The 26240-nt window shown below is 38.5% G+C and overlaps 1 protein-coding gene across 21 annotated transcripts in view; it reads left to right on the top strand.

The window, feature by feature from the left end:
• Window positions 1-26240, top strand: part of camk2g2 (calcium/calmodulin-dependent protein kinase (CaM kinase) II gamma 2) — a 77723-nt gene that overhangs the window by 25258 nt on the left and 26225 nt on the right. For all 21 annotated transcript variants that reach the window (XM_042502213.2, XM_042502215.2, XM_042502216.2 and 18 more), the window contains exons 3-10: window positions 7927-7986; window positions 10836-10890; window positions 12153-12218; window positions 15672-15744; window positions 20945-21047; window positions 21710-21793; window positions 21943-22037; window positions 25307-25429. In XM_042502213.2, coding sequence (XP_042358147.1) covers window positions 7927-7986; window positions 10836-10890; window positions 12153-12218; window positions 15672-15744; window positions 20945-21047; window positions 21710-21793; window positions 21943-22037; window positions 25307-25429 — 659 coding nt within the window. The remainder of the gene's footprint in view (window positions 1-7926; window positions 7987-10835; window positions 10891-12152; window positions 12219-15671; window positions 15745-20944; window positions 21048-21709; window positions 21794-21942; window positions 22038-25306; window positions 25430-26240) is intronic.

Below are 26240 nucleotides of genomic sequence, written 5' to 3' on the forward strand. Positions count from 1 at the left end.
CAAATGATTCATGTAATCATAATTCCACTTCAAAGTACTTTTTAAGGCTGAATTTCAACATTCCCAGTCACAACACACACACACAGTTCTGCTTATTACAGCATTATTGTAAAACCAGTTCACTAAAAATGATCAAAAATTTCAACTCAACTTAAAATGGTGTGGCATCTTAAATTAAACATGAAAAAAATGAGTTCCTACTTATTGGAGTAGCAGCATTACATTAAAAACAGAGTATCTGCCTCAAATCATGCTTTCCGTTTATGACACCTGTGTTAAGAACATAAACAAAGAATAGGGCTGGATGCGTGCTCAAAATAACCGATTTCAGTCATTTTTTCGGGCCAAATAGCAATTTCTTTTTTCCCAATCCGATCTGGACATCCCTACAAAAAAACTAGAAAGTCCCTACATTACTCCGCAGCTACAAGTATTATATTTTGGGGTTCACTGCCATCATTTGTATCATCATCAGCTTTCCTCTGGTCTCCTCCGTCATTTCCCTCCTCATCGTGTTTACATCACGCTGTTGGCTTTGTCATGAGCCTCAGCGTTGGCCCACTGACACAAGACTGACCTCTCACAGCGACGGCACGTCTGACTGGAGCCACTTGTTGATGAAGGAAGCTGTGACAGGAGGGGAAATGATCAGTGTCAGAAACTGGCCCCCCGCACCTTCCTCGTCTCTTTGCACGCCCCCCATCTGCCAGTCTTCCTCTGTTTCTGTTTCTCTGTCTCTCACTTTCTGTCTCATTGTGTCTCAGCCTCTGTGCGTGGTGATGCAGGGCGGGCCAGGTCACTGTGATTCAGGGCTGTAAGCTGGAGGAGGATTGGATCTATTTATAGTCCTGTCTGCTCTCTGGGCCACACTGACCCGAAGTCTCTGTCTGTTTTTCTGTTTCTGTCAGTCTGTCATTCATTTATCTCATATCAGTTGGTCTTGCTTTTATCCTGTCATACCCTCAGACAGGGAGACGTTATCCTCCAGTGTTTAACAAGCTCTACCTCACTGTGATTATCTTGCAGTAATGTCTTCAAGATGCTCACACACAGTTTTCTTCCTTCTCTTGGGATGAGGTTTTAAACTAGATTTCCTAAACTTCCAAAAACTCAACACTGATCCAGATAAGAATTGCAATTAACAATATTAACTGTTTTTTAAAAGGTATGAGTTCAGCTAATGCTTATTTTTTTATGAATCAGTTGATTTATTTGTATATAATATGTCAAAAATGCTGGCAAATGCAAATCTCAAGATAAATAAGCTCAGAGTAATGACTTTCATTCCCTTTTTTGTCAGGCCAGCAGTCAAAAAAAAAAAAAAAAAAAATGGTACAAGTGTTAGTCTCGAGATAAATGAGCTCTAAGTAATGACTTCGAATTCCTTAAGATGTTTGGTCAGCAGTCAAAAAATGTGACTTATCACAACAATATTTAAATTATTATCTAAATAATAGCCATTGATAAAGTTTCTGATGAAGAGAACTAAAACAATAAGTCCATTGATCCATTCATATTACTAACGGTAAATGAATCTACAATTATTTTGAAAATCTGTTTCCACATTAAATGCAACATATTCATCAACAAAACTGCCAAACAGTTGTTGGTTCTAACTTCTATTTTGTGAGAATTTTCTGCTATAATTTGTCTTTTATAATTTAATATGTAGGGGTTTTGGACTAGCAAGTGATTGGAAGATGCATCCAAAAGAGGTCCGTGTGTGTTGAGGTTGTGTTGTTTTGCCTGTGTGTGTGTGTGTGTGAGTGGATGCGTGTGTGTGTGTGTGTGTGTGTGCGTGTCATGTGAGGAAACTAAGCTGAGAGCCATGCTTTTAGTTGTGCTCACAGTGCTGCTTTCATTGACTTGTCTGGAAAGTTGCTAAAGGCTTCAAATGGAATCACCAGGTTATCTAATGGCTTTGCTCGAAAGAAGGTGTGTGCAACAACAACACACACAAATACACACATGCAAACTTCAGCTGCTGAAATGCACACACAGGCATGCAAATACGATACCCGACTAGAAGTGTTAATACGTGACAAACAAAACCGACAATTTTAAAGACCATTGTCATCTATTGTTAATATATAGCATACAAAATTCAGCTCCATACCCTTAAGTAAATGGTTAAAAATGAATATCTTCAATGAAGATATTATTCTGCTTTAGAATTTGATTGATCTGCTTCTTGAATAAGTATTTTACCAATTTGACCTCTGTTTTCCATTATTTTACACTGGTTTTTAGGAGACTTCAAAACATAGCTATATATATATGTAGTATCACAAAATTTCCCAAAATGTTCACAGTTATATATTAAAGCCCGGACTGTGCTGACTTCAGTATTGTCGGCTTAGTTGTAAGTTGTATGTGACTATTTTGGACCAAAAGCAGCCGTGCACAAGTGGCTTCATGATTCTTTAAATGGAGAAGCTGTTGAGTGTGTGCTGGTTGTGTCTAATCAGTGACTCATCATGCTTATATCCTGCTATGCTTACGGTGCAGGTTGCCAGGTCAGCTCCAATCAGCAGATGGAGAGCCGTACATGTCAACCCTGATCTTTTGTCGACTTTGCTCCGTCTCCGACAGTCGCTGTGGAGACTTTGACGGAGCTGCAGACTGACGTGCTGACTATCTTAAAAATTGCTAATAGTATGTGATGTGCATACTGCAAAGGGATGTTTTGCCACTACTGAAAAACCCAAAATCATTGCCCATAGTACTAAGTCTTATTTTTCTAAAATACTTAGTGTATGGTTGGTCTTTTGTCGGGGGAAAAAAGTATCCAATAGACAGGAAGTTTGTTGCAACTAGAGGTCAAAGAAGAAGCCATGTGTGTTAAAAGCTACATAAAAGCCAAATTCAGCAACAAAATCTGCAAATGCCCACGTCTCCAAGATAAAAAACAACAACGTCAAAGTGTTTTTAGGTTGTTTTTAGTCTTGGTGTTTACTCTCTGAGCTCAGTTAGTTGGCATTTATTGTAAAGCATTGTCTGTGTCTTTCCCTTCAGGCAAAAGTTAATTGATGTATGTGGGGGGGGTGGGGGGGTATGGATCATTTTTCAAATGGTGGATGTGGGCTGAAAGAAGCCATCCATCCATCCATCCATCTATCCATCTATCCATCTATCCATCCATCCAGCCACTGCTGCAGTCTGTTCAGAGCGGCTAGATGAGATAGTAATAAGGGGGAGGGCGGATGGATAAATGAATATGATGATGTGCCACGCCGTCGCTCATCACTCAATCCAATTGGGCTAAGTGCTGTGTGTTGTGCTTTTCGGAGTAGACACTATGATATCGCTGCGTGTCTCTGGAAAGCTTTAAAAGGGGGGTGTGTGGGTGGGTAGGGCAAAGGAAGGCCATGAGTTTTCACTATTACATCCCACAAAGAAAATGAATGAAAAGTCACCAAGAATCTTACACACCTGCTTGTCCTCGTGTATTAACCATAGTAGCACATCATGATGATAACGTTATAGTTTTACTCTGAAATAGTTCAAGTTTTTATTTGGTATTCTTAATAGTTCACTTCTGTTTATGTCCAAAACATCGTTGTTTTGGTTTGGCATTTAGAGAGGGAGCATAACAAGCACCTCCACACGCGTCATAGTTCTCTATCAGTTTTTGAGATTTCTGCCAGTTTATGAGGTATATATCTAGTGTTTATATATCTAGCTAAAATTAAAGCAATCTAATACAACAGTACTACAACAAATCTTCCCTACATGAAGGTTATAAAGTTCAGTTTTTGGTAAAACTGTTTTAGAGAGGTGTTAAATCAACTTCGAGATCATGTTGGAGGATGTAGTTTGTGGTGCTGTTTAATGTACGCCATCACACAGAGGTATTTAAAGGTATCTAAATTTGACACTGATGGATTTAACGTGAATCAGTACCAACGTAATTCAGTTGGTACAGTTATATTTGCAGTATTCAGTACCCACCCCCAGTAACCACATCATTGATAGTTTTTCTTGTGTTTTGTTGAGTTTGTCTTTGTTTTCTTTAAATGTGCTACATCAATGAAATTATTATTCTTATAGTTTTGTTTGAGCTCAGCCTTGAACCCACTGTGTTTTCTGTAGTTGAGTAATGTCAGTTGAGGCCCTTTAATGCTGCTTTGTTAATGTAATATGTGATATGTCATGTTAAGTTTGATGATCAACTTGCTCTTTTTGCTGATTTTACAAAAGAACATTATATTTTTGTATGACTGCTATTTTTATCAGTGTTACCTTCTGTATTTGACACTGATCAACTGCAGTCAATTTCTCTTGTTTCTTTTCTTTTTCTATACAATTTGTCCCTTTAAAGCATGCTCTTATTCTCTCATCTTTCCATTGAAACTCCTCAGTCAGTTTTTAGTGTTTCTAAGCAGCAAGCTGCCAAGACTGTCTGCCATCACAAGCATAATAAAGCCGTCATCTCAGGCCAGCATTGAAAAATAGTCCTATTTTCGCAGGCTGATCCAACTTCTAAGAATACAAGCAGCCAAAATAGCCCATTATGGCTCTGAGAAGAAGGTTGAGGAATGTCGGCAGAATGCTTTGATTTCACATCCTCTGAACACACTGGTCAGATTAAAGCTTTGCTCGGTGTGTGTGTGTGTGTGTGTGTGTGTGTGTGTGTGTGTGAGAGAGAGAGAGAGGTCTAAACAAAAGCATGGATACTGAACTGAGCAGGATAGGCCTACACATGTCTGTATACAGAGAGAGACAGGATAAAAGCTGCAGCTGATTGGCCCTGAAGGGTCAGAGGTCTGGGGTCACACTTGGGATAGCCTGTTAAACCCTCCCTGTGTTTTCCTGCAGGAGCTTGTTCGTGGTGAAGGATTCAGTGGAAATCAATGCACAAACCTTTACACCGTGAATCATTTCAGAGCTAATTGGCATCTCTTCTCATTGCCTTGGGTCTCTCAAAAGCAATCCTAAATATGAAACACAACCGGTCAGAACCAGCAAATTGAGATTTTTGATACATTTTGAGGTGTAAAATATGTAATTGAGATTTAATGGCCATACGTTTTTAAATGCTTTGTGTGCACACAAGACGAGAAATAACATATTTTACATCAAGGTTCCTGCGGATCCTTAAAAAGTCCCAAAGGGTGTTGATAAAAAATGTGGCCTTAATTGGTATTAAAATGTCCTCAACCAGTCTTTTAAAAGTCTTAAAAATGCTCAGAAATGGAAATCATTGCAAAATCTCAAAATATATGGAAACATCAAATTTTTTAAAAAGTGATTTAACAAAACCCTCTTCTAAATCTCTTCATGATGGCAGCCAAAATCGCCAAGAAAACCCTAACAAATGGCAGCTCTAACCAGATCTTTTACTGGGCTGGAATGTTTTATGTAACAAACATTTGGGCAAAGCTGTCCTTAACCTTAAAAAATGTTGGTTCATGTTTTTTATTCTTCAACTTTGATTATTGTAAAATTGGTCTTAAAATTCATCCCTTCTGACAATAAAAAAGTCTTGCATTAAGCTGTAGGAGCCCTGTTACATGGTTTTACATTTTGGACGCAGTTTTACGTTTTCTGCTGGCTCTGACGTTCCCTCAGGGTTTGCTGCACAGGAAGGAAGTATTTGTCTCCTCACTTTTCCTGCCTGTGTTTTTCCAGGCAGTCGGGGGATTGGAACAAACTGAAGCCTCCTGTAACCTCTAGGTTACCTCCACCCTATTAGCTTGATCTATCGATTACACACAACTTCATTAGTTTCCACTCCAGTGATGTCTAACTGTGGGATTTCTGGTTTTGACCATAACTGCTGCTTACTGCGCACCTCGATGTGATAGACGGCTCTGTAACCAGAACAGTTAAGATTAGGAAACCATGTACTACTTCAGTTTACATGCACTTTGTATTAGCTGCGAGCAGTAGCTCTGTAGGTCCCTCTGAAGGTCAGTCAGTCCCCAGAAATGTCCTTACCCTTTGGCGTCCACGGTTTTTGCCTTCAGAGGCTTAAAATTGGCATTGAGGTCACGTTTGTGTGAAGATGTGTGTTTGTGGTCATGCCAATTGTAAAGACAGTAAAAGCAGTCTGTGACAAAAAGGTGCATAACTTCATTCACAGGAGATTGGTTATGAGACAAAGGACGGTTCATTAACTGCTCAAGCTAAATGACTAATTGATTAGTTGTCCACGATAAATTTAGTCGCCAACTAATTTAATAATCGATCGATTTGAGTAATATTTGCAGAAAAATAAATCATTTTTTTGATATCAGCATCTTAAATGTGATTGTTTTCTGGTTTCTGTCCTTCTCTATGACAGTAAACTGATTTGAACATTTGAAGACATTTGAAGGCTTTTGGAAACACCAATCAACATTTTTCAAAATTTTCTGACATTGCATAGAACAAATGACTAATCTAGTAATAACATTCTTTCTCCTGACAGGTTTTAACAAGTTTAATCTCATCTCTTATCTCTCATTTCTAAGAAGTCATCTGAATAAAATGCAAATCAGTGCTCGTTTGCATCAGCTGCTGTTGCGGAAATATATTTGAGGACATGAGAAGATTAGATAATTTCTCGAGCACTAGTCACATTGAGGCATTTCAATGCTGCCTTCCATTATTGATGCCATGTGTACTTTCTTAACAATTTAATTGATACATGTGCTTTTCTATTGTCTGACATTTTATAAATCAAAGAATGGATCGACTATTGGAAAAAATAGTCAGCTGATTACTATATACTGAATATTATCACTGGTCACAGTACTAATGGACATCTATACACCATGACACTGCATTGGATGGGACAGGGGGATTAGGGATGTCCAGTGTCTCTTCCTCTCTGTCACACACACACACACGCACACACACACACCAAAAAAATCAAATGCACACAGGCGTATACACCCTCATAAGCAGCCCATCTGTCCTCTGGGACCAGCAGCTGGCGGGTGGCGGGACTGTCCAGTATGAACTTGACCTCTGACACCCTGCAGTAAGAGTTGTTATCTATCTGCTGTATCTGTCCTGCAACCAATCTGCCTGTCCTAAGCATGCAGTTGCACACACAAACACACAAACCACACACGCACACACACATGGACATCCTCCCCTTGCCATTAGAATCATTAACTGGACACTGATTATATTAAGGCCGGACCCACAAGACTAATTTCACTAAGTGCAAAAAGCTTGTGTTAGAGGTTTTGTGTGTGTGTGTATGTACAGTATGTGTATGTGTGTGTGTGTGTGTGTATGTGTGTGTACACACAGTGTCTGTCTGTCCACTTGTGCAGACTCATATTAGTTGACATCCACTGACTGCTTTGGCCTCTTAGCTCGTCTGGCTCGCTGTACCTTTTTGACATCCTGTCTCTGCCGTCCCCTCCAGCTCATGTCCATTTGATGTTGGTCATAAAAATGCCAGTTTTTAGAGGAAAACTATTGTTCTGAGCGGAGTAGGAGGAGCAGAAAAGGTTGAAGAAAGGGAATAAAGTGTCTGTTTATGTGTTACAGCAGCACAGTTAAAAGAAAATGTTTAATCAGTTTACATAGTTGCTAGTACAGGCGTTTTCTGAAATCCTTCCAAACAAGATATCAAGTTTTAATGGTTGCAAAGATCTTTGCTTTAGAAAAACTAAACAAATTATTTATTATTTATTAGCACTACATCTGTTGATAAGCTATGAGGAAAAAGCTGTTTCCAGAATGCTATGCTGCAAAAGTGTTATTGAACATCATGAACTGCAGACAGATTTAATTAATTATGTTAATACTTAAATTTTGGGGTCGTGTTCCTCTGTGTCCACTCTCTCTGTGGGATTCCAACAATTTTTTTCTCTGATATTTTGGTCACCTCTGCTCACAGTTTAGACAAAAACAGAGTGTCTTGCTCCTTTTCCTGATACTGGCATTGTGTACTAACTGTTTCCTCTCTCTCTTCTCTTTGCTCAGATCACCAGAAATTGGAGCGTGAGGCAAGAATCTGTCGTCTGCTGAAACATCCAAACATAGGTGAGTCATTTTTGAAAGCCGAGTGGATTAGTGAAACGGCTGTGTTAATTCAGCACATCGGGAATAAGATGTTAAGAAGTAAGAATTCAGTCACTACAACAGTTTTAATTTTTTTTCCTTTAGTGCTGACCTTAATAAAACTCAGTATGTAGATAAACACTGAATGATAACCCTAAATTTTGCCACAAACTTTGCTAATATGTTTGTCAGTATGTCAGGTCTTGGAGGTTTAGGGCTTCATAAAAAGTACTATCATCTGAGCTCTAGATTGCCACCAAAATGGTGTGCGACCATTTCTTGTCAGCACGCAAGTTGAAATTTTACATGGTTGTAATAATACAAGTGCATGATGCAGACTGCAGTGTTTAACATCGACAAAAGCCTAATTCCCACTGCACTGGGCTAAGTTTGAGTCTCTTGCATTATAATTAGATTTACCAGGTGTATCTTACACTTGAGTCTAAGACATCTTTTACTACTAAAATGTGTGTGTGTGTAAAATTGAGACAATACGCAGTAGCCCCTGGAGAAAGGAAGTACATGGCAAAGTATCTCTGTGGCAGAACAGCTGAGTATCTTATCGTACAGTAGTGTGCTGCCCAATGCAAGCTGTACTCACATTCACACACACACACACACACACACACACACACACATGCAGGGTATGATAACAGCATAATAGGTATGGTTTCATTTATTCTCCCTTTCTTTTTTGTCCCACCTGATTTCTGCTTCGTCGTCGTCCTATTCTTCCTTTCTTTACCTCCCTCAGCTGCTCTTTTCTTATCCTGTTCTCAAGGGGAGAGCTTGTCAAGTTTTCCTTTCTCTAAATGTAAGCCATCTGAAGCAAGAAGAGAGTAATATCCAATATTTGCAGGCCTAATTTAAAGTACTCAAGCACTTTCACCCACCTTGACACAAAAGGGTTTTTAAATCTATCTGAGAACATCCAGTTAGCCGGTCATCGTATTGTAAAACTATTGGACTTGAGAGCTGCTGCTTAAAGTGTCTTTGTTGGCAACAACTCCTCCTTTGTGCAGAAAAAGAAGAAATGTTCTCCCCTCTGTGTAGCGCGATGCTGCCTGCCTGCTTTTGTGCTTCTTTGACAGAGAGAGAACCTAAAAAGAAATTACCAGTATCACATTAATTATAACTGATTAAAATATGGCAACTATTCTGTCAACTTTGTCATCTAAAAACCGATTCCTGGTTGCCAACAAGCCAGGTGGCACTCAGGCTTTAGAAACTTAGTGTCCAGCCCTGGAGTGGATAATTTCAGATACGCAGGGAAAACCTGCAAAGCTGGTATCCTCTCAGCATCGTATATTCCTTTACCGTATGTGTTTGTTATGGTTGTGGATGAATTTAGCACAATAACATTGTGCTGATTTGTGTTAAGTGTGGCTCTTAAATCCCCCTGGTCAATGATGTATTGATCGACTGCCACATCAAACAAGATCATTAAAAGCTAACCAAACGCAGTTTTTTTCCTCAATAAAAGTAACATTAAAAACAATTGACCCTGGCTGTTTTTGCAGTATATTTTGAATAAATTAGTTTATTTAAGAAAACACAAAGTCAATTATTAAATGATAAATCTCATAGCGCAAAGTTGTGCTGCTCCTCCTTCATTAAATTTAATTAAAAAGATCAAACACATAATGCTGTACCATTTACAGTCTTACATAAATGAGATTAGACTAACACAAAAGCACAATTAGATCAAAACTCCAGCTTGTCATCAAGGTAAACGGCACCTTTTATTGTGCCTCTCCCGTCTTGTGAAAAAACTCTCTGATCGTGGTTGCTCATGTTTTGCTTGCTCCAGGTATCAAGTAACTGGATTTGATGTCTTTGATGCTTAAATAATCCAGTACCTTCTTTGCACAGTTTTTTTCTAAAATATTCTTTAGCAATCAAATATAAAAAAAGTATAAAAGTTCTCCACAATATATATCAGTTGTCAACATGTGATAAACACATCGCAGAAGACAAGAAAAGTGTTTTATCCGTACGCTGGATAAGGGTAGGCCTAACCGGCGCAAACCACAGCGCCGGGATTCACAGCAGCTGGATTTAATCTGTGTAACAGCAGCAACAGAAAGTTTGCTAATCTGCCTTTTTTTCACTGAGCTAGCTGAATTCAGTTTGTTATTTGAGAAGCTGAAGTTCCACGTCTTCGGACCTTCTTTCATGTTCTGCTTTTTCGCTTTGGCTTTGCTTTTTCTTAAAAGGATCACTACGTTGCTCATAGATTACAACAACAAAATTGTCAATTTCCACAGCTGTATCTGAAATACAGATTCAGGCATTAAAAATCAATAAACATTTTATTAATGTAGATGTTTTTCTTTTCTTATTTTTTTCTCTCACTTTTTTGAATATCCTTTTCATTTTTTTCTTCAGTAGATTCATGAAAGCCTATTGTAATGTGCATTGGGCTGCTGCCAGGGGTGGAGGTGGGTAAATAAATAAATAAAAATTGATGAATCAACTCTAAACAAAACTAGGTGACTCCTGAATGAAGACTAGCACTTGTTGGTCTTTTCACAGACGCAGAGAGATCAAGCTGATCAATAACCTGCCATCTAACTTCAGTAACAGCGAATAAGCTGATCCCCAATGTCAAGCTATCAAGTGTTACTGGGATAAGGAACTGTCATGTAATTACTGACTAGCAAATTGTAATCCCTTTCACTACCCATTACTGGAAAAACATTACTGCCCGACACTATAATGCATGATAATTTTAACCCCCCTTGCCCCCCTTTTATGGCCAGTTTCCATATCGTTGTCATGTTGGCTAATAAACTGATTTCTAATTGTAGTCTTTCTCTCTCCCTTACTAGTCCGCCTCCATGACAGCATCTCGGAGGAAGGATTCCATTACCTTGTCTTTGACCTGTAAGTAAATCACATTAAAACAAACACACACACACACACACACACACACACACACACACACACACACACACACACACACACACACGGCTCAGGTTCAAGCGGCAGTATACCTCTAGGATGAATTGCTTCACCCTGGAGGTATGCGATTTGACACTTTTATTTTCCATGACTGTCACTGTTCACAGCTGTACAGTTTATCAGCTTTTCCACTGACTTGCCAAGATGGAAAGGTCTGTATAATCTTAAATCAAGCCCTATCTTAATAGTATTCACATAAAGATGTTTAATAATGACAGTATGTTAATAAAACTTCTTTTCAGTAATTTTTCAGAATGTTTATCACATATATAATGTAAATTTATCTCCCTGCCCACCAAATTTACCCGACAGATAAAGATGATGGCAACTGTTAAGATGGGCAAGCTTTTCTTTTCATCCTTCATTGAATTGCATCAAAGAAAAATAAAAGCAAAAAAAAAAGAGTCTTTTCACATCCTCTCTTTTAGTAGTGCTCTATTTCTGTATAACATTTAGTTTAACCAGTACTATATTTGTTTTGATTTTCTGTGAAAACAACTAATGTGTTAAATATCAAGTTTTATATTCCCCAACTCAGTGTATATTTACAAAACAGCTGTCTACTTTCAGGTTCAAATTTTCAATTACTTTAAATGTTTCTCACAGTTACAGCCTTCTTGCCACACATTCATCTTTGTTACACGTGTTTCAGAACAAAAGAATCTTTCACACGTCTGTTTCCAAACTGAGAGGGATGAGTAGGAGACAATTTGCAGACAAACTCCTGTTGTTGTTTTGATAACTACAGAAGTCGCGGGATCGTACCAATAACTTTATTTCTTTTGCAAGTTAGTTTGTGGGAGTTTGTCTTCGAATTGTATCCAGCATGTGTTTCGCCTATTGAAATGTTATTTAACAGTGTTCGATTGTGACGGGCAAAAGGTAGCAATAACTGTTTAGGATAAACACATAGCACTGAATAAGTTTTGCTAAAAGTTTCCATTCAAGCTCTAGTTTACATTTGGTGAAACAGCTGATCAGTTCTGTATCTGAGGGACAAAAAAACAGCCATGCAAGTCTTGTAGAGGCTTGTATTATCAGCAACCTATTAAGTGGCCTCTTAAAGCACCAGTTTAAGCACGTTACACATTACCACAGAAGTGAATGAACTTATATCAACATGAATCAATACCTGAAAAAAAACATAGAGAAATATTGAAAGTGTGAATTTTGTCTGTCTGCAGCGTCACTGGGGGAGAGCTGTTTGAGGACATCGTTGCTAGAGAGTATTACAGCGAGGCAGATGCCAGGTACAGTATATCACCATGCTAATGTGTAAACATGTAATGTATATGTGTCACTGGTCAAATTTACTGCATGTTAAGTTTTTTGTGGCCGCCAAAGCAAAAGTTCAGGCTGCAAGTAGCGAAGTTTGGTTGTGAAAGCACAAAATGTTTTTCCATTAGAATCTGTGTTCATGTACTTCGTGCTTTGGTAGCAGAAGCAGTGCTTGTGGTTTCTAGCAGTTCTCTCAGTTTGTTTTCAGTACACAGTATTCGCTTTGTTTTCGACCGTGTGACTCAGGCCTTTTAAATTTAATTCCATGAATAAATAATGCTGTCCTGAGTTTTGAAGCATTATTTTGGGCCTGTTGTTAGAAGTTGCAGTTGTTTTTTGCAGCGCAGCACATTACCTGCATGAAGTGTGCAGGTTAATGGTGGAGCAGGCTTTGGTCAGTCATGTGTAAGTTAGTTGATGTACTGACTCAAACTTCAGTGCAAATTACATTAAATAATCAATGATCAAACAAAAACATTAAGGAGAAGACATACAACTCTCAACACATTAATAAATAGGGATGTAACGATGCATCGCAAAGCAGTTAAAAATCAATAAAAAATATGAGATTGAAATCAGTGAAATGAAAAGTGAACCATGATACTCTTTTAAACAGCAGAGGATGTAAACTAGTCATACCTTCGCTTGCTCGACGTGCCACGTCACTACGTGTTAAACGTCCTACGTCATGTCAGAGACTAGACACAACTCGCCAACGTAAATAAGACGAAGGAAAAGGCTCCGCAACACGCGATAGTGAAATAGATGCACCCTCCAGTTTCAAATCGAAAGTGTGGCGGCATTTGAGCTGTCTCAAGTCAGAAAGAAATAAAGGCAAGAAGATAACAGAACAAAGCTTTTCCAGTGGCCACGTACAAATTTATTTTAGACAACTTTGGCCAAGCCTCTCGGCACATCTGCATAAAAAAAACAAATTCAAGTCAGACTCAGAAGGTTTCTTATTAACAAATGCCAAAACTCCTGCCAGCCTTTGACACATAATAATGTCATCTTGCGAGAGTGTTTTTTCTGAACTTCATTTAAGAATCTACCAAAAACAAAACTTGTTATTGACAATGCCATGATGATCTCATGTGTTATGTCCATCAAATGTATGGACAGCCAGTTTAAGTGCCTCAGCTTGTGCTGGTAGTTAAAGCCACATACATACAAATAACAGCTGAGCAGATATTAGCTTGGCTGTAGTTAGTGGAAACAAAGCAACAGTACAGTAAAGAAAAAGACTAAAACTAGTCCGGGCTATCAGGCATTCACTTTTGAGTTGTCTAGAGGATGGACAGATGATCCTAAACCAAATAATCCATTTGAGACAGAAAAAATGAGCAAAGAAGAAGGCGAGACGGGAGAGATATGGGGTTAAGAGAACTGGAGACAGGGCAAGAGAGAAAATGTGAGGGGATGTGTGATGCGTAAGTGAGAAAGGACAGCAGAAGGCAATCTGATGGGCATCAGTTTATAGCTGCAGCAACAGACAGGAGAAAAAAATGTGGAATCCAGATGTAGCCTAATTTGGACACAAAGTCAAGGCCTTTTCTTTTGATTCTGTCTCACAGAGAGAGAGCACTACTCTCCCAAAATCTGTCTGTGTGCACCCGCCTGCCCCTGACCCTGGTTTCAACTTTACGAATGTCAAGCTCAACGTACTATAAAATAAATAATAGTAATTTTAACTGCGCATCAGACCAGCAAAACTGCTGACACGTAAGCTTAGGACAAGCTTACATAAGATGCCGCCTCAACAACACACACACACACACTGCCCACCCACACGTTCATATTCACATAAAAATGCACCAAACTTTTCTCCCACATACACCACTTATCCTCCCGTCCAACTCCAGGCAGATTACAATGTGTCAGTGTGACGTTTCACAAATGATTGTCGCTTGTAAAATGCAGGTGCATTTGCAATTCTTACAGGGCTCTCACACGCTGATGCATGACTCTTAAATGCACCAGCTGCTTTGATTAGTGTCATAATAAGTGACAGGAAATTATCTAATGTTGCAAGCTGCAGCTACCATGTTGAAAATTTGGTATTTTTCTCAGACACACACATCAGCACACACAGCATGTATAACCAGATTACAGCATGCACAATACCTTAACTGTTCCATTTCTTAAAATTTCATCAGGTAGGTGACTGTAATTAAATGTGCCTTAAAGATGCATGTAATAAAATATTAAAGAATAATATTCTTGAGTAAAAAATCCTTGTGATATGTTTCTTACATCCCAATATCCTAACCTATGCTATATCAAAATATTCAAACTTTCTTCTCTGGGATCTTAAAAGGATAAAGAGTATGGGATAAAGGTAGATGAAATATCATTTAAGGCTTTGAAACCTGGAGTGATATCACGCTTTCAGATGCCTTTTGAAAGAGTTTAAACCTGTGAACCCTGAGCAAATTAGTGTGATTTCTTTAAAAAAAGAAAAAAAACATAGGACAAAATTCAGTGAGCAACTCAAATTGCAAGAATTTATTAAATAAAATTTAAAACTTTTTTTGACCTGGGAAAATAGGAAAACTAGGGAATTCTTTTTTTAAATCATAATTGCTTATTTAAACTTTTGTTACAGAATTATTGTAATTTTTCTTGTCTGTCTTGTTTGCCTCGTTTGCCTTTTTTTTCTTCTAATTTTCAAGTAATTTTCTTGTACTTTTTGCTTATTTCTTTATAATTTTCGGGTCATTTTTTCTTTTGTTGCTCATTAGCTTCTTCTTATTCCAATTTGCTCAGGTTTCAAATGGTTAAATAAGGCGCACAATTTTAGATTGTCTATTCTAAAGATATTCATCGTGTTGCACTCAGAGGTTCACATGAAAAGTGACAGAAACAGTTGAGTAAAAAAACAAATGAAAAAGAGAGCTAGAGAGAGAATTTCAAAACCTGCTTGCTTTCTTATCCGTGCACTGCTGGTCAGTCAGGGCGTGAGGTGTGTGTGTGAGTGTTTGGTTGTCTGTCTCAGAAAAAGACAGAAATGGTCAAACACAGCCCCCACAATTGTTGATTTGTCATCCGTCCTTGTCGTTTATCCGTCTTTTCCTTCTTTTCTTGGCCTGTTTCAGCACGTCTTTAGTGTATCTCTCTCTCCAGCTTATAATTCCACTCAGTGCTTTTGACATTTCTGGGAACAGTTGCCCATATTTGTTTATTTTTGTTGGAATTCAGAGTCTTTTATTTTACCGTTAATGTTATATGAATTCACTTAAAAAAATCCCCGTTAAAATGTACACAAATGACAAGATTTGGACATTGTGTTGGGTTCGAATATTTAAAAATCCTCAGTTGACATTTTTTCTTTCTCTACCTCAGTCTGCACTCTGTTGTCTCTCAGCTGTTGTGGACTGACAGATGTGTCTCTCTTCTGTTTCTCATTCGTCTCTTGTCTCCTGCAGCCACTGCATCAATCAGATCCTGGAGAGCGTCAGTCACATCCACCAGCATGACATTGTGCACAGGGACCTCAAGGTGAGTTATCATTTACCAGTTGTGGATAGCGTCTAGTTGTTGTTCAAAAATCTCTTCTAAACAGCACTATGTGTTGTGAATGAAGATGAAAGACGTTTGTGGAGGTTCACAGCAGTAGGCGTCACACTGTGACGTAAAGAACACCTTAACAGATAAGCGTCATCCCTCTCTCTCTTCACCTGCTTTCTCTATTCCGATCTTCCTCTATGTCTGTACCCCCTCCCCGTTTCCCTCTAACCCCTTTCTCTTTTTCCTCCGTCTACTCTTCCCCCCTCCTGCACTGCTGAGGAGTGACGAAAGCAGACCAGCTGCTATTAATAGCGGGTTGGTGGATGAGATGACGGCCAGTGACGATTTCCCTCGCAGCCAGACTGTTCACCCCTAACAGAAACCAACAGCACTCTGACCTTCTCAGCTGTGTGATTTCCTTTTAATATTTACGGCGAATGAAGATGGCGAAGTGAGCTTAGATTTGAACACCTGGATAATTGCACCACATTTCTTTTATTGCCAGTTCAGAGTCCTAAACTTTGATAGTTTGCCTGGCAATCGGGTCTGTTACTTTAATGTGGCTGAGCAAAATGAAACCATTACTCTAGGGTAAGCAGACAAACCTAATTGGAAAAGAAAGAGTCTGGGTTTTGTTGAGTGGCATAAATGGACTCGGGTTGCATTTTATAGATTTTTCGACTTGCATATGGATCTCGGTATCAAATGAACTCGGAGTGGGAAGAGTTATAGAAAGACGATAATGATGAGAGATGATGAGGATAGAAATGAATTACCGGCACATTAATAGTTAATGTACAACTCTCTTTTCATGTATTCAAAATGCACCTGTGCTGCATCATTCTGTGTGGTCGAATATCATCCAGACCGAACCAAAATGCATTTTAAATTGTGTTAGAGATCCCACAGTTTTGGAAAATACCAAATATGTCAGGCTGAATGTATGTGTCCACAAGACTAAAGTGGCATAAAAACATGTATGGGATTTGAGTATTGAACTCAACTTTAAATATTGTAATACATTACATTACATGTGTTTGTCAAATGTTTTTACCCAAAGTATGAGTATTAGTAAGGAATAAGTGCATTATTTCCATAATAGCTTCAATGAAGAGCTGATACAAATTTATATCCAAACTCTGAGACAGTGAAATCAGGTGTTTTTTTCCTATTTAAACCTATAATAACTTATTATTTTTTTGGTTGGTAAACTTTGTTTTCTTGTTTCCATCTCATCAACTTGGTTCCCAGCAGCTATTTTTAGTGGAAAAAGCACTAATAAACCCACTGTACAGTACCCGCCCGTTCCAAATAACAAACGGACAAAGTTAGAGACGTGCTGGTGAACATAGTCAAGCATTAAGCAAACCCAAGAAAAAGGGAGAGTGAATTTTGGATTTTGTGTGGTTGTGAAAGTTTTCCTCAAAGGCATGGAAATATCATCGAAATTTATTGTCAATTTATTGTTTTGCTAAGTGGCCAAAAAAAAAAAAAAAACATCAATTGCCACTACTTTCAGGAGGAAGATTCTTGGTCCTTAAGCAAATATTCCAATCATCTGACAGCTAAAAATGAAGCAACATCTGATATTTTTTTCTTCTTTACAAGAACTTCCTGGGGATGCAGCTGCCAGGAGTGACATCTGTATTTGAGCCATAAAATTACTAATAACGCCAGCAAAGTGTGCCATGGAGAGGTGTGACCTCACACGTCATATTTTTGCCTCCGTGTCATCTCGGGAGGGCTACTCGCTGAAGGGAAAACAAGAATTAGAGAGAAAGAGTTGAGTGCTGTTGGCTGGTGGCAGGCTGAGTTGCCATGGTAACTGTAGGGTGAGGTCACCCGGCTGCTGCAGCGCCAGCGTAGGGACTCATTATGCCACCTCCCATCTATCTGTCTCTATCTGTCTCTCGCTCTCTTTTCTTCTGTTGCTTTCACTCCGGCTCTCTGTCCCTGTGCGGCTCCCCCCGTTCTCTCTCTTTCCTATTGTTTCAGCTCTGCCCGATAGAGGGTGGGAGGGATGGATGAATGGATAAGTAGGAAACTAGATGGAGAGAGTGACAGATGAGAAGAAGCAGACTATGAGCCCAAAGACAGTGTCAGACATCAGTCTGTCTGTCAGCATTTGAGGTGATGAGGATGTTTAAAACCAGTGCAAAGACTTTTGCCCTTAAGGAACACACATCACACACACATCAGGTCTGCCAGTTGGGATTCGTACTGTTTGTTTGCCCATAAACACCTGTTTTCTATTTTGACCCCATTTACACCTGGTATGTTCACCTGGATACCTGGAGAGTTACTCTGTGTGCAAATTAGGTAGGAAGAGCTGGTAGACAAAAGGTCTGAGGTCTAGGAAAGCAATGCAAGATACTCTAGAGACCTCCACAAGAGGCGGCAGCCACAGACATCCATACGCTATTTTTCCGCTAACATCACTTATACTGTAAGAGGGTAAACATAACCAGCAGAGCAGTTTGTTAGCATTAGCTCAGGCACCACAGACAGTCACATGACCCTCGTCTTACATGTCATCCCTCGATGCCCCTGCACGGACTCTCCTTTTTCCAAATTTTTTCTTTGTCAGGGAAAGGGTCGTCTGTTGCTTTTGAAAGGCAGGTTGAGATAGCAAGAGGAGTGAGATGACCTTTAAGCTCGTTCAGCTTGTTCAGTTTCATATCATTTCCCAAGAACAAGGTCTCGATGTTCAGATTGCATTTACACCCGGCTGAGATCTGATCATTGTGCGAGCCAGATCATCATCAGACTCTTAATGCCCAAAATCATGGCAGGGGAAATTCAAAAAAGCATTTTGTGTAGCCCACAGAAGTGTCTCTGCGCAGTATTCCTCATACAGCATTTGTCATCCTTTTTACGTCTCCGTGCCGGTGATGGCCGTGGCCAAAGGCATTATGCTTTTGGGATGTCCGTCTGTCTGTCCATCCATCTGGCACATTCTTGTGAATCTCAACAACACCTCAAGTAAAATTCTTTAAAATTTTGCACAAATATTCACATGGAGTCAACGATGAGCTGATTAGGTTTTGGTGGCCATAGGTCAAAGGTCAAGGTCACTGTGACCTCATCAGTCTTGTTCTTGTGAATGTGATGTCTCAAAAGCATCTTGAGGGAATTTCTTCAAATTTGGCAAAAACGTTTGAGGAGACTCAAGGACAAACTGATAGATTTTGGTGGTCAAAGGTCATAGTGATCTTGCATTTGTCTCATTCTTGTAAACAAGATATCTCAAGAAAACCTTGAGGGAATTTTTTCAAATTTGGCACAAATGGACTCAAGAATGAACTGGTTAGAATCTGGTGGTTGAAGGTCAAAGATCAAGGTCAAGGTGACCTCATACATGTTTTTGGCCATAACTCAAGAACCTTGGGTGTCCACCTTGAAACTGTGCTGATTGTATAGATCTTATGTGTGCGAAGAAACTGTGTTTTTACAAGCATGGATGTAAACTGTAAGTGCAACTTGACTGGTGCGCAGAGGCAAACAACCGTATGGCCGTTATCTTGTTTATTAAAAGGATGGTTCAGATCTTTTGATGTGGGGCTGTGATAGATACTTACCCATAGTCATTGTTTTACATTCAGTAGATGTCAGTCAGCAAGCCCAGTTTAGAGAAACGGACAGGTGTACCAACACCGAAGCTGAGCAAGGAACTGCAGTTGACTACAACATATTTTAGCCTCCTAAAAAAAAATCTCCTACAGTTTCAGTGTCTCTCTATTGAGAATATTTTCAGCACTTTACCTTGCTGCAGACGGCGCATTCCCACAGGGAAGCCCATCTATGCTTTTGTCAAAGCCACCAGACTATTAACAAAAACAGTAATTTAAGTTCACTGAATACGGTGAATCCGAGTTAACAATTTTAACTGCTAAAGTCACACAATAATGCAAGCTTACTAACTGATTGAGGCAGCGGTAGACCAGCAACTCCCATTTTTGGCAAAGTTAAATAACTGTTTTTCCTTGAGTTATCTGATGGAAAGCTCTGACAGACTGCAATATAATGTGGTGAAAATATTCTAAATAAAGTGCAAATTTAGGAGTTTTGAAAAGTTTTCTTTTCAATGGGGAGTTTTGTTTAGGTGGCTCAAATGTGTTTCGTTGCTGACCCCTGTATAGCAGTACATTAGTTAGGTTCTGTGTCGGTACTCCTGCCAGCTTCTCCCAGCTAGGGGTTTACTGACAGACATCACTTTGAGTGATTTGAAGTTTGTGAGGGGGCGGTGCATACGGTTGAAGATAAACATTACAACCATGTCAGTTAAAACCTGCAAATTCATCAGAGAAAGAGCTTAAATGGCTGTTTGAGTTAAACCAAAGGCCAACCACTAAGTCACCTTATAAAGAAATAAGCAAGTCAACTCTGTATTATAAAGAAAAATCTAAAACAGCTGTGCTGCTTTAATCACTGTTTGACCTTGTGTCAAATTACACTTGAGCTGAAGCTTTTGCTCACTTTCTTCTTCCTTTCATCTCTTCCTTAAGTGACGGGAACTATGATGTAATGAGACACAAATGAGGAAAGCCAGGAAGCAGTTAAGACGACCAAATCAAAGTTAATGTGTTCTTATCTCTGCCAGGTCCTGGCTTTTTGCATGATTGTGTGATCAGAAGGACAGTGTCAGAAATTCTGTGTTAGATTCTGTGACTGCTGACTGAAAAGGTCTTTCCTTTGGGGGAAGCCTTTGTGGCCTGCTTGACCAAATCATGCCTCATTACTACTGTAGATGTCATCGAGCTCCTGCAGCTCATCCAGTCATGCAGACACATAGGACATTTCCTGAAGGAGGGTACATGCTTATCTCTTTTGCCCTTAATTAAATGTATTTTTCCCTCTTATTGCTCATAACTATGCTAGGATGTATTTTGTACTATGAAAAACATAGTTTGTTCAAGGTTAAATTTATTTTCTGTTCTTGATAACTGACTTTTCTTAATTTCACTAAAAAATTGAAGACCCTTGGGGGGTGAGAAAAAATATGAAACTTGATTGATTGTGATTATGTTATGTTATGTTATTATTATATTATGATTATTATTATTATTATTATTTTTTTTTTTTTGCTGTATGTTTTACAGATAAATTAATTAACAAGTTGAAAACAGTCACTAGTTGTAGCCTAAGTGAAAATATTTCATCCTAAACAAGTATTTCTCTCTGTGTGTTGCAGCCAGAGAATCTGCTCCTGGCCAGTAAGATGAAGGGAGCAGCGGTGAAGCTTGCAGATTTCGGTCTCGCCATCGAGGTGCAGGGGGACCAACAGGCATGGTTCGGTAAGAAACAATGTTTGACAACAGCTTTAATTTTTAATCTTATTATCTTCATTTATTCCACACTGTTGCCTTTCAGCAGCAATGTTTGCTTCAGAAGAGAAACCTTCATCTCTGCTTGATAAAATAAAGTTTTATATTAGTGGTGAGCCAGAGTTTGTGTTTATATACATTATGATAATCATTTGCTCTATTTTTTTCCTTTTATAACAGAATTAAAGAGTGTACATATTAGAGAAGGTACTAAATAATTAATAATTTGTCCTGAGGGAAAAATCTTTGTTAAAGAACTGTCCAAAACAATTTTGTGTGTGTTAACAGTCTTGTAGAATCGGTGCATGTGTGTGTTCATAGTTTAGTTATTTTACGGTCTCATGTGAATCTTAGTTTTGCATTCAACACAGCATAAATGGGGGACTCAATTGTTTAATTCAGTTAAGACATTAAAAGAAGAGGAAGATAAAGATATGTTGAGATAATTTCACTGCGCTCATTTGTCTAGAAAACACACACACAAATATTTAGCATTTTGTAGCACTTGATAGGGAGATCAGAAACTCTTGTGAACTCATAGTGTTTCTTAAATCATACATTAATCACACATAATACTGTATTTCATTAATGTGTTGCAATTTCATAAAACAAGTTTATATGTTTTTTTGCAGGTTTCGCAGGAACTCCAGGGTATCTGTCCCCAGAGGTGTTGAGAAAGGACCCGTACGGCAAACCAGTGGACATTTGGGCATGTGGTCAGTCTAGTTTTTGTCTGTTTGTATGCTGCTGCATTCATAATCTCAATGTTTATTAGGAAATGCATGCCTCTGAAACTAGATTTCACATGTTTTTCTGTGTAGGTTGTATTAACAGTGTATTCATGTAGATTTTATGTGTTTGTCAGGTGTGATCCTGTACATCTTGTTGGTGGGCTACCCTCCCTTCTGGGACGAGGACCAACACAAACTGTACCAACAAATCAAGGCTGGCGCATATGATGTGAGTATTTTTTATTATGTTCTTGTAGTTACCTTCCTCTACATCTGTGTGTGTAATCTGCATATGCAGAGGTTCAAAGAAATTTGAAAACCTTTTAAGGGTTACTTGTGTAAGCCCAAATTCTCCAGACTCCATTTAAGAAATACTAAGTATGACATGACCATGACAGAATGAGTCAGTCGTGTCGTGGAAATGTACATTATATTGAATTTATCAAGACAACAGGTTAATATGGAGACAGTTTTTACTTCAATTGTTCAACAAGGCGAATTAGAAATAAAGGCTTGGTGCACTCTGGCACTGGGGTAAAGCCCACTGCTTAAGAGTTTACACATCTTATTAGTAAAAAATAATTATAAGTGCGTTTTGATAATTCCTCTTTCACGGAGCTCATTTTTGCTCGCTCATCACAGGTTTGCTTATTAAATGTATTTTACAAATGGATCCATGAAGATGAGTGATGCGTTTCGTAGAGTCTGTTAGAAAGAAAACTCCATCTGTTTTCATAAAACTTGAATTCTAATACATAATCTTAATCATCATTTATGCGACTGGTTAAACAAGCACAGAGCCTCGAGATGAGCCCTGCAGGACACCTTCAGTTCAAGTCTCGTCAAATAACACACTCCACATTCTGTCATGCAAGTCATTTAGAAATTTAATTTTAGTTTTTAATTGCTTGTGTCTTGTTATTGCATGATTTTGATCTAGCTGTAGAAAGGAGTGATACACTATGAAAGAGCAATAGGCTTATTTATCAGATCTTGTCATAGTCCTCTGGGAGATAGGAATTTATTACCCGTATTAATTTCCATAATTGGAAGCAACCACATCTAATGAATGTGCATAATATGAGCATTGAAATGAAGAGACTGACAAGCACTTGTAATAATGTGCACTTGAGTATCACTGTCATGTAGATGCCTTAAATTGCATTTTTCTTCCTTTTTGTCAGTAATTGACAACTGGCACTCTAATGCTTTAAGTAAATGTCTCTGGACAACTTGCTTTGATTTTTAGTAGTAAACATGTTTGCTGGCGATTAATGCTGCTAATATGGAGAGCTGAGGGCGGCAGGTGTGGGTGACTGGAGTGCGAGAACTTATGCTGACTTTTAACACTCCCACCTGTTACAACTGAAGGACTTGCTCCTGAAGGGCATGCATTGACTGTGAGCCACGGCAGTCTGAAAATCACTCCATTTTACTTTAATAAAACAATGAGTGATTTTCTTTCATACTACTGAAATGACCCATTAAGACAAATATTTCCACTAATCAACACATTATGCATTTCCCAAAACAAAAGAAAGTAGAACATTTTTTTGAGGGGGACTTTCAGACAATTCATTTTTCTAATCGGTTTTAATCACAGAATTTCTGTAGTTAATAGTGATTAATCGCATTTTTTGATCGCATGTTTTCAGTTACAAAACAATTGTGAAATCCATGCTAACAAACTGAAGCAGTTCTTACTAGATTGTCTTGATTAGGAATCACATGACAGCAGAAAACTGCATGGGATGAGAATAAAGAGACTCATGGGTACCCATAGATCCCATTTTCATTTAGATATCTTGAGGTCGGAGGTGTGATTCCTGTGAAATAGCTATGCCGTTTTTCCATTGCCAAAGTTTAGCCTAACTTTGGACAGTTATTCTACCTTCTTACTGAGAAGATAGCAGGGCATGACACCAATAGATTCCTACTGTGTTCTAGTTTCATATGATACCAGTATCATCACTCTAGCTTTAAAACTCAGCCCGGTACAACCTCTTAAAGACAGGAATGTTGAACAGAGATTAACGTGATCAAAAACAAAAGACAAGTTAATTACAGACCTTAATTGTGTGTCACTATTGTACTTATCAAACGTTTTTCTCAGAGTACATACATTGTCCGGATAACATGCTTTATCTATATACAATCTATTAATAATCTGCAAAAGTGTCTGACCCAAATTTAATAAGAAAATATCCATTGCAGAAATGCACGCTGCAGTTTTTATTAAGTTTGCGGTCTGATTGTGCATGTCTTTAATGCCTAGATAAATATGATGAATCATCTTATGTTTGTGATAAGTGATTTTAAGTGGACGTATTATCACATAAGGAAGCATTAAACATGTTCAGGAAAAGTGAAAAGGTAGATAAAGTGATAAAACAGACAAATCAAAGTGGCCAACAAAGCACAAGGTCCAGCATTTCAGAGCAGAGCCGGTGGAGATTGGGTTAATACTGACGTAATTTCAGTCCAGTGCACCCATGAATGCCTTGTAAAAAGAGATAAGTTGCAGCCTGTAATAATTGAAGTCTATTAATGGTGAAGTTCAAATTCAACTTTTAATGGACCCAAACCAAAACTCCTGGTCTGCTATTTGTATATATTATAATGATCAGATATTGTATTCATGAATAAAAAGATGATCTTTCTATTTTTGCTTCAAATGATCTGGTTATAGAAGCTACAAATCTATATTAAATGCACTTTGGTTTTCATCGCTACAACCTTCCTCGTATTTGTAAATCCTGTTTGCATGAAGTTTACACTTGATCATCTGAAGTTGAGAATTTTCTCTGCGAAACTGACAGTCGCAAATTACACAATCTAAGTAGATTCAGCAGAATAGACATTCTTATGTCTCCTGCTATCATCACGATCCTTCTTGAAATGCATATGCAGAGAGACACAGATTACTCACAGGCTGCAACTCTAGCCTGCTGTGTCTGTAATTATTTCAGAGTCAAGAGTAGCAGGGTATTACACTAGATATCATCTTGCTAATAATCAAAATATAAATGACAATATGAACAGAAGTGCATTTAATATTTTATTTCTTTTAACTGGCATATCAGTAACTGTCAGAGCTGTTTTTGGTCATCAGTACCAACATAACATCCAGTCTCCTGCTGTGGTGGTAACATACCACTCATGATTCTCTGATTTCTGCCTAACTACCTGGTGTATCGGCACATTTTGCAGTTGCTGGGCTCTTGAGGGTTAATTATGCTAAGATGACAATGTTTTTGAATCATAAGCTGAATCTCAATCTGGGTAACTAATTAGTGCCAAAAACAAAATATTGTCAAGTGACTGAAACAAGAACAATTTCTTCATTTCTTTGACACAAACATATGAATTTATGAGTATATATGTGTTCATAATGCATGTGTGTGAAGCCAGTTGTTCCGTGATAAAATGTTAAATGAAAGCGCAAGAACAGTGATATACATTTTTAACACCTCTTGCTCTTTTATCTCCCTCTTTCAGTTTCCCTCTCCAGAGTGGGACACAGTGACCCCCGAGGCCAAGAATCTGATCAATCAGATGTTAACGATTAACCCTGCCAAAAGGATCACTGCCGACCAGGCCCTCAAGCATCCCTGGGTCTGCGTAAGTCACATTCCTCGTCTTCAAAAGAATTCTTAACCAGCACGTCAAACACTGGCGTAGATGTTGGGGTCATCTTTCAACAAATTGCGTTACAGTTTTTCACCCTCTGCCTTATCAAGCAGTCACCTCTCTCTCTCACACACACACATGCAAACTGCCAGAGTTACACTGTAAAATATGTTAAGTGTTCAGGTTTTGGCTATGCTTTTCAAAACAATAACACAATCACATCTATTAGTTTAGTGTTAAAATCATGGAGTGCTCTACACCTACAGAGACCTACATTATGCACTCAAGCACTTTAGACAACGTTTTGATAGGTGTATATGTTAATACCATGACCATAGAAATACGTGGTTCTGCTTCGCTGACAGGTGTCCATTAAGTAAGGAGTAATGCACAGTGAGTGGGTCATTATTGTTTAAAGAATCCAGATGGGGTGATGCTGGAATCTGCAAATAATCCCACTTATTACGGGGCTACTTCCTAAAGAAATCAATAATTTAGCACAAGGTATTGATTTGATCAGAACTGCATCCAAAGTAATAATCTGATATTCATAGCAGTGGCCTGCCATTCAGAAAATAACCATAATTGACCAATCAACGTTACTTGTCACCTTACTTTTTTATGTTCACAGGCTTGTACCACTTTTATTATCAAAGATCCAACTGTTTTTTAAAACAGTTGTTAATATTTTGTACTGTTGATGTAACTGGGAAAATGTCATGCCTTTCCAAAGCTGGAGATGTGCTCAAATTGAGTCATGTAACTGTGAAACTGCAGATATCCAAAGCAGTGGTACCAGCTG

This window comes from Plectropomus leopardus, chromosome 13, assembly GCF_026936395.1.
Source record: "Plectropomus leopardus strain MGB_pleo_1.0 chromosome 13, ASM2693639v1, whole genome shotgun sequence".
In the NCBI taxonomy this organism is placed as follows: Eukaryota; Metazoa; Chordata; class Actinopteri; order Perciformes; family Serranidae; genus Plectropomus; species Plectropomus leopardus.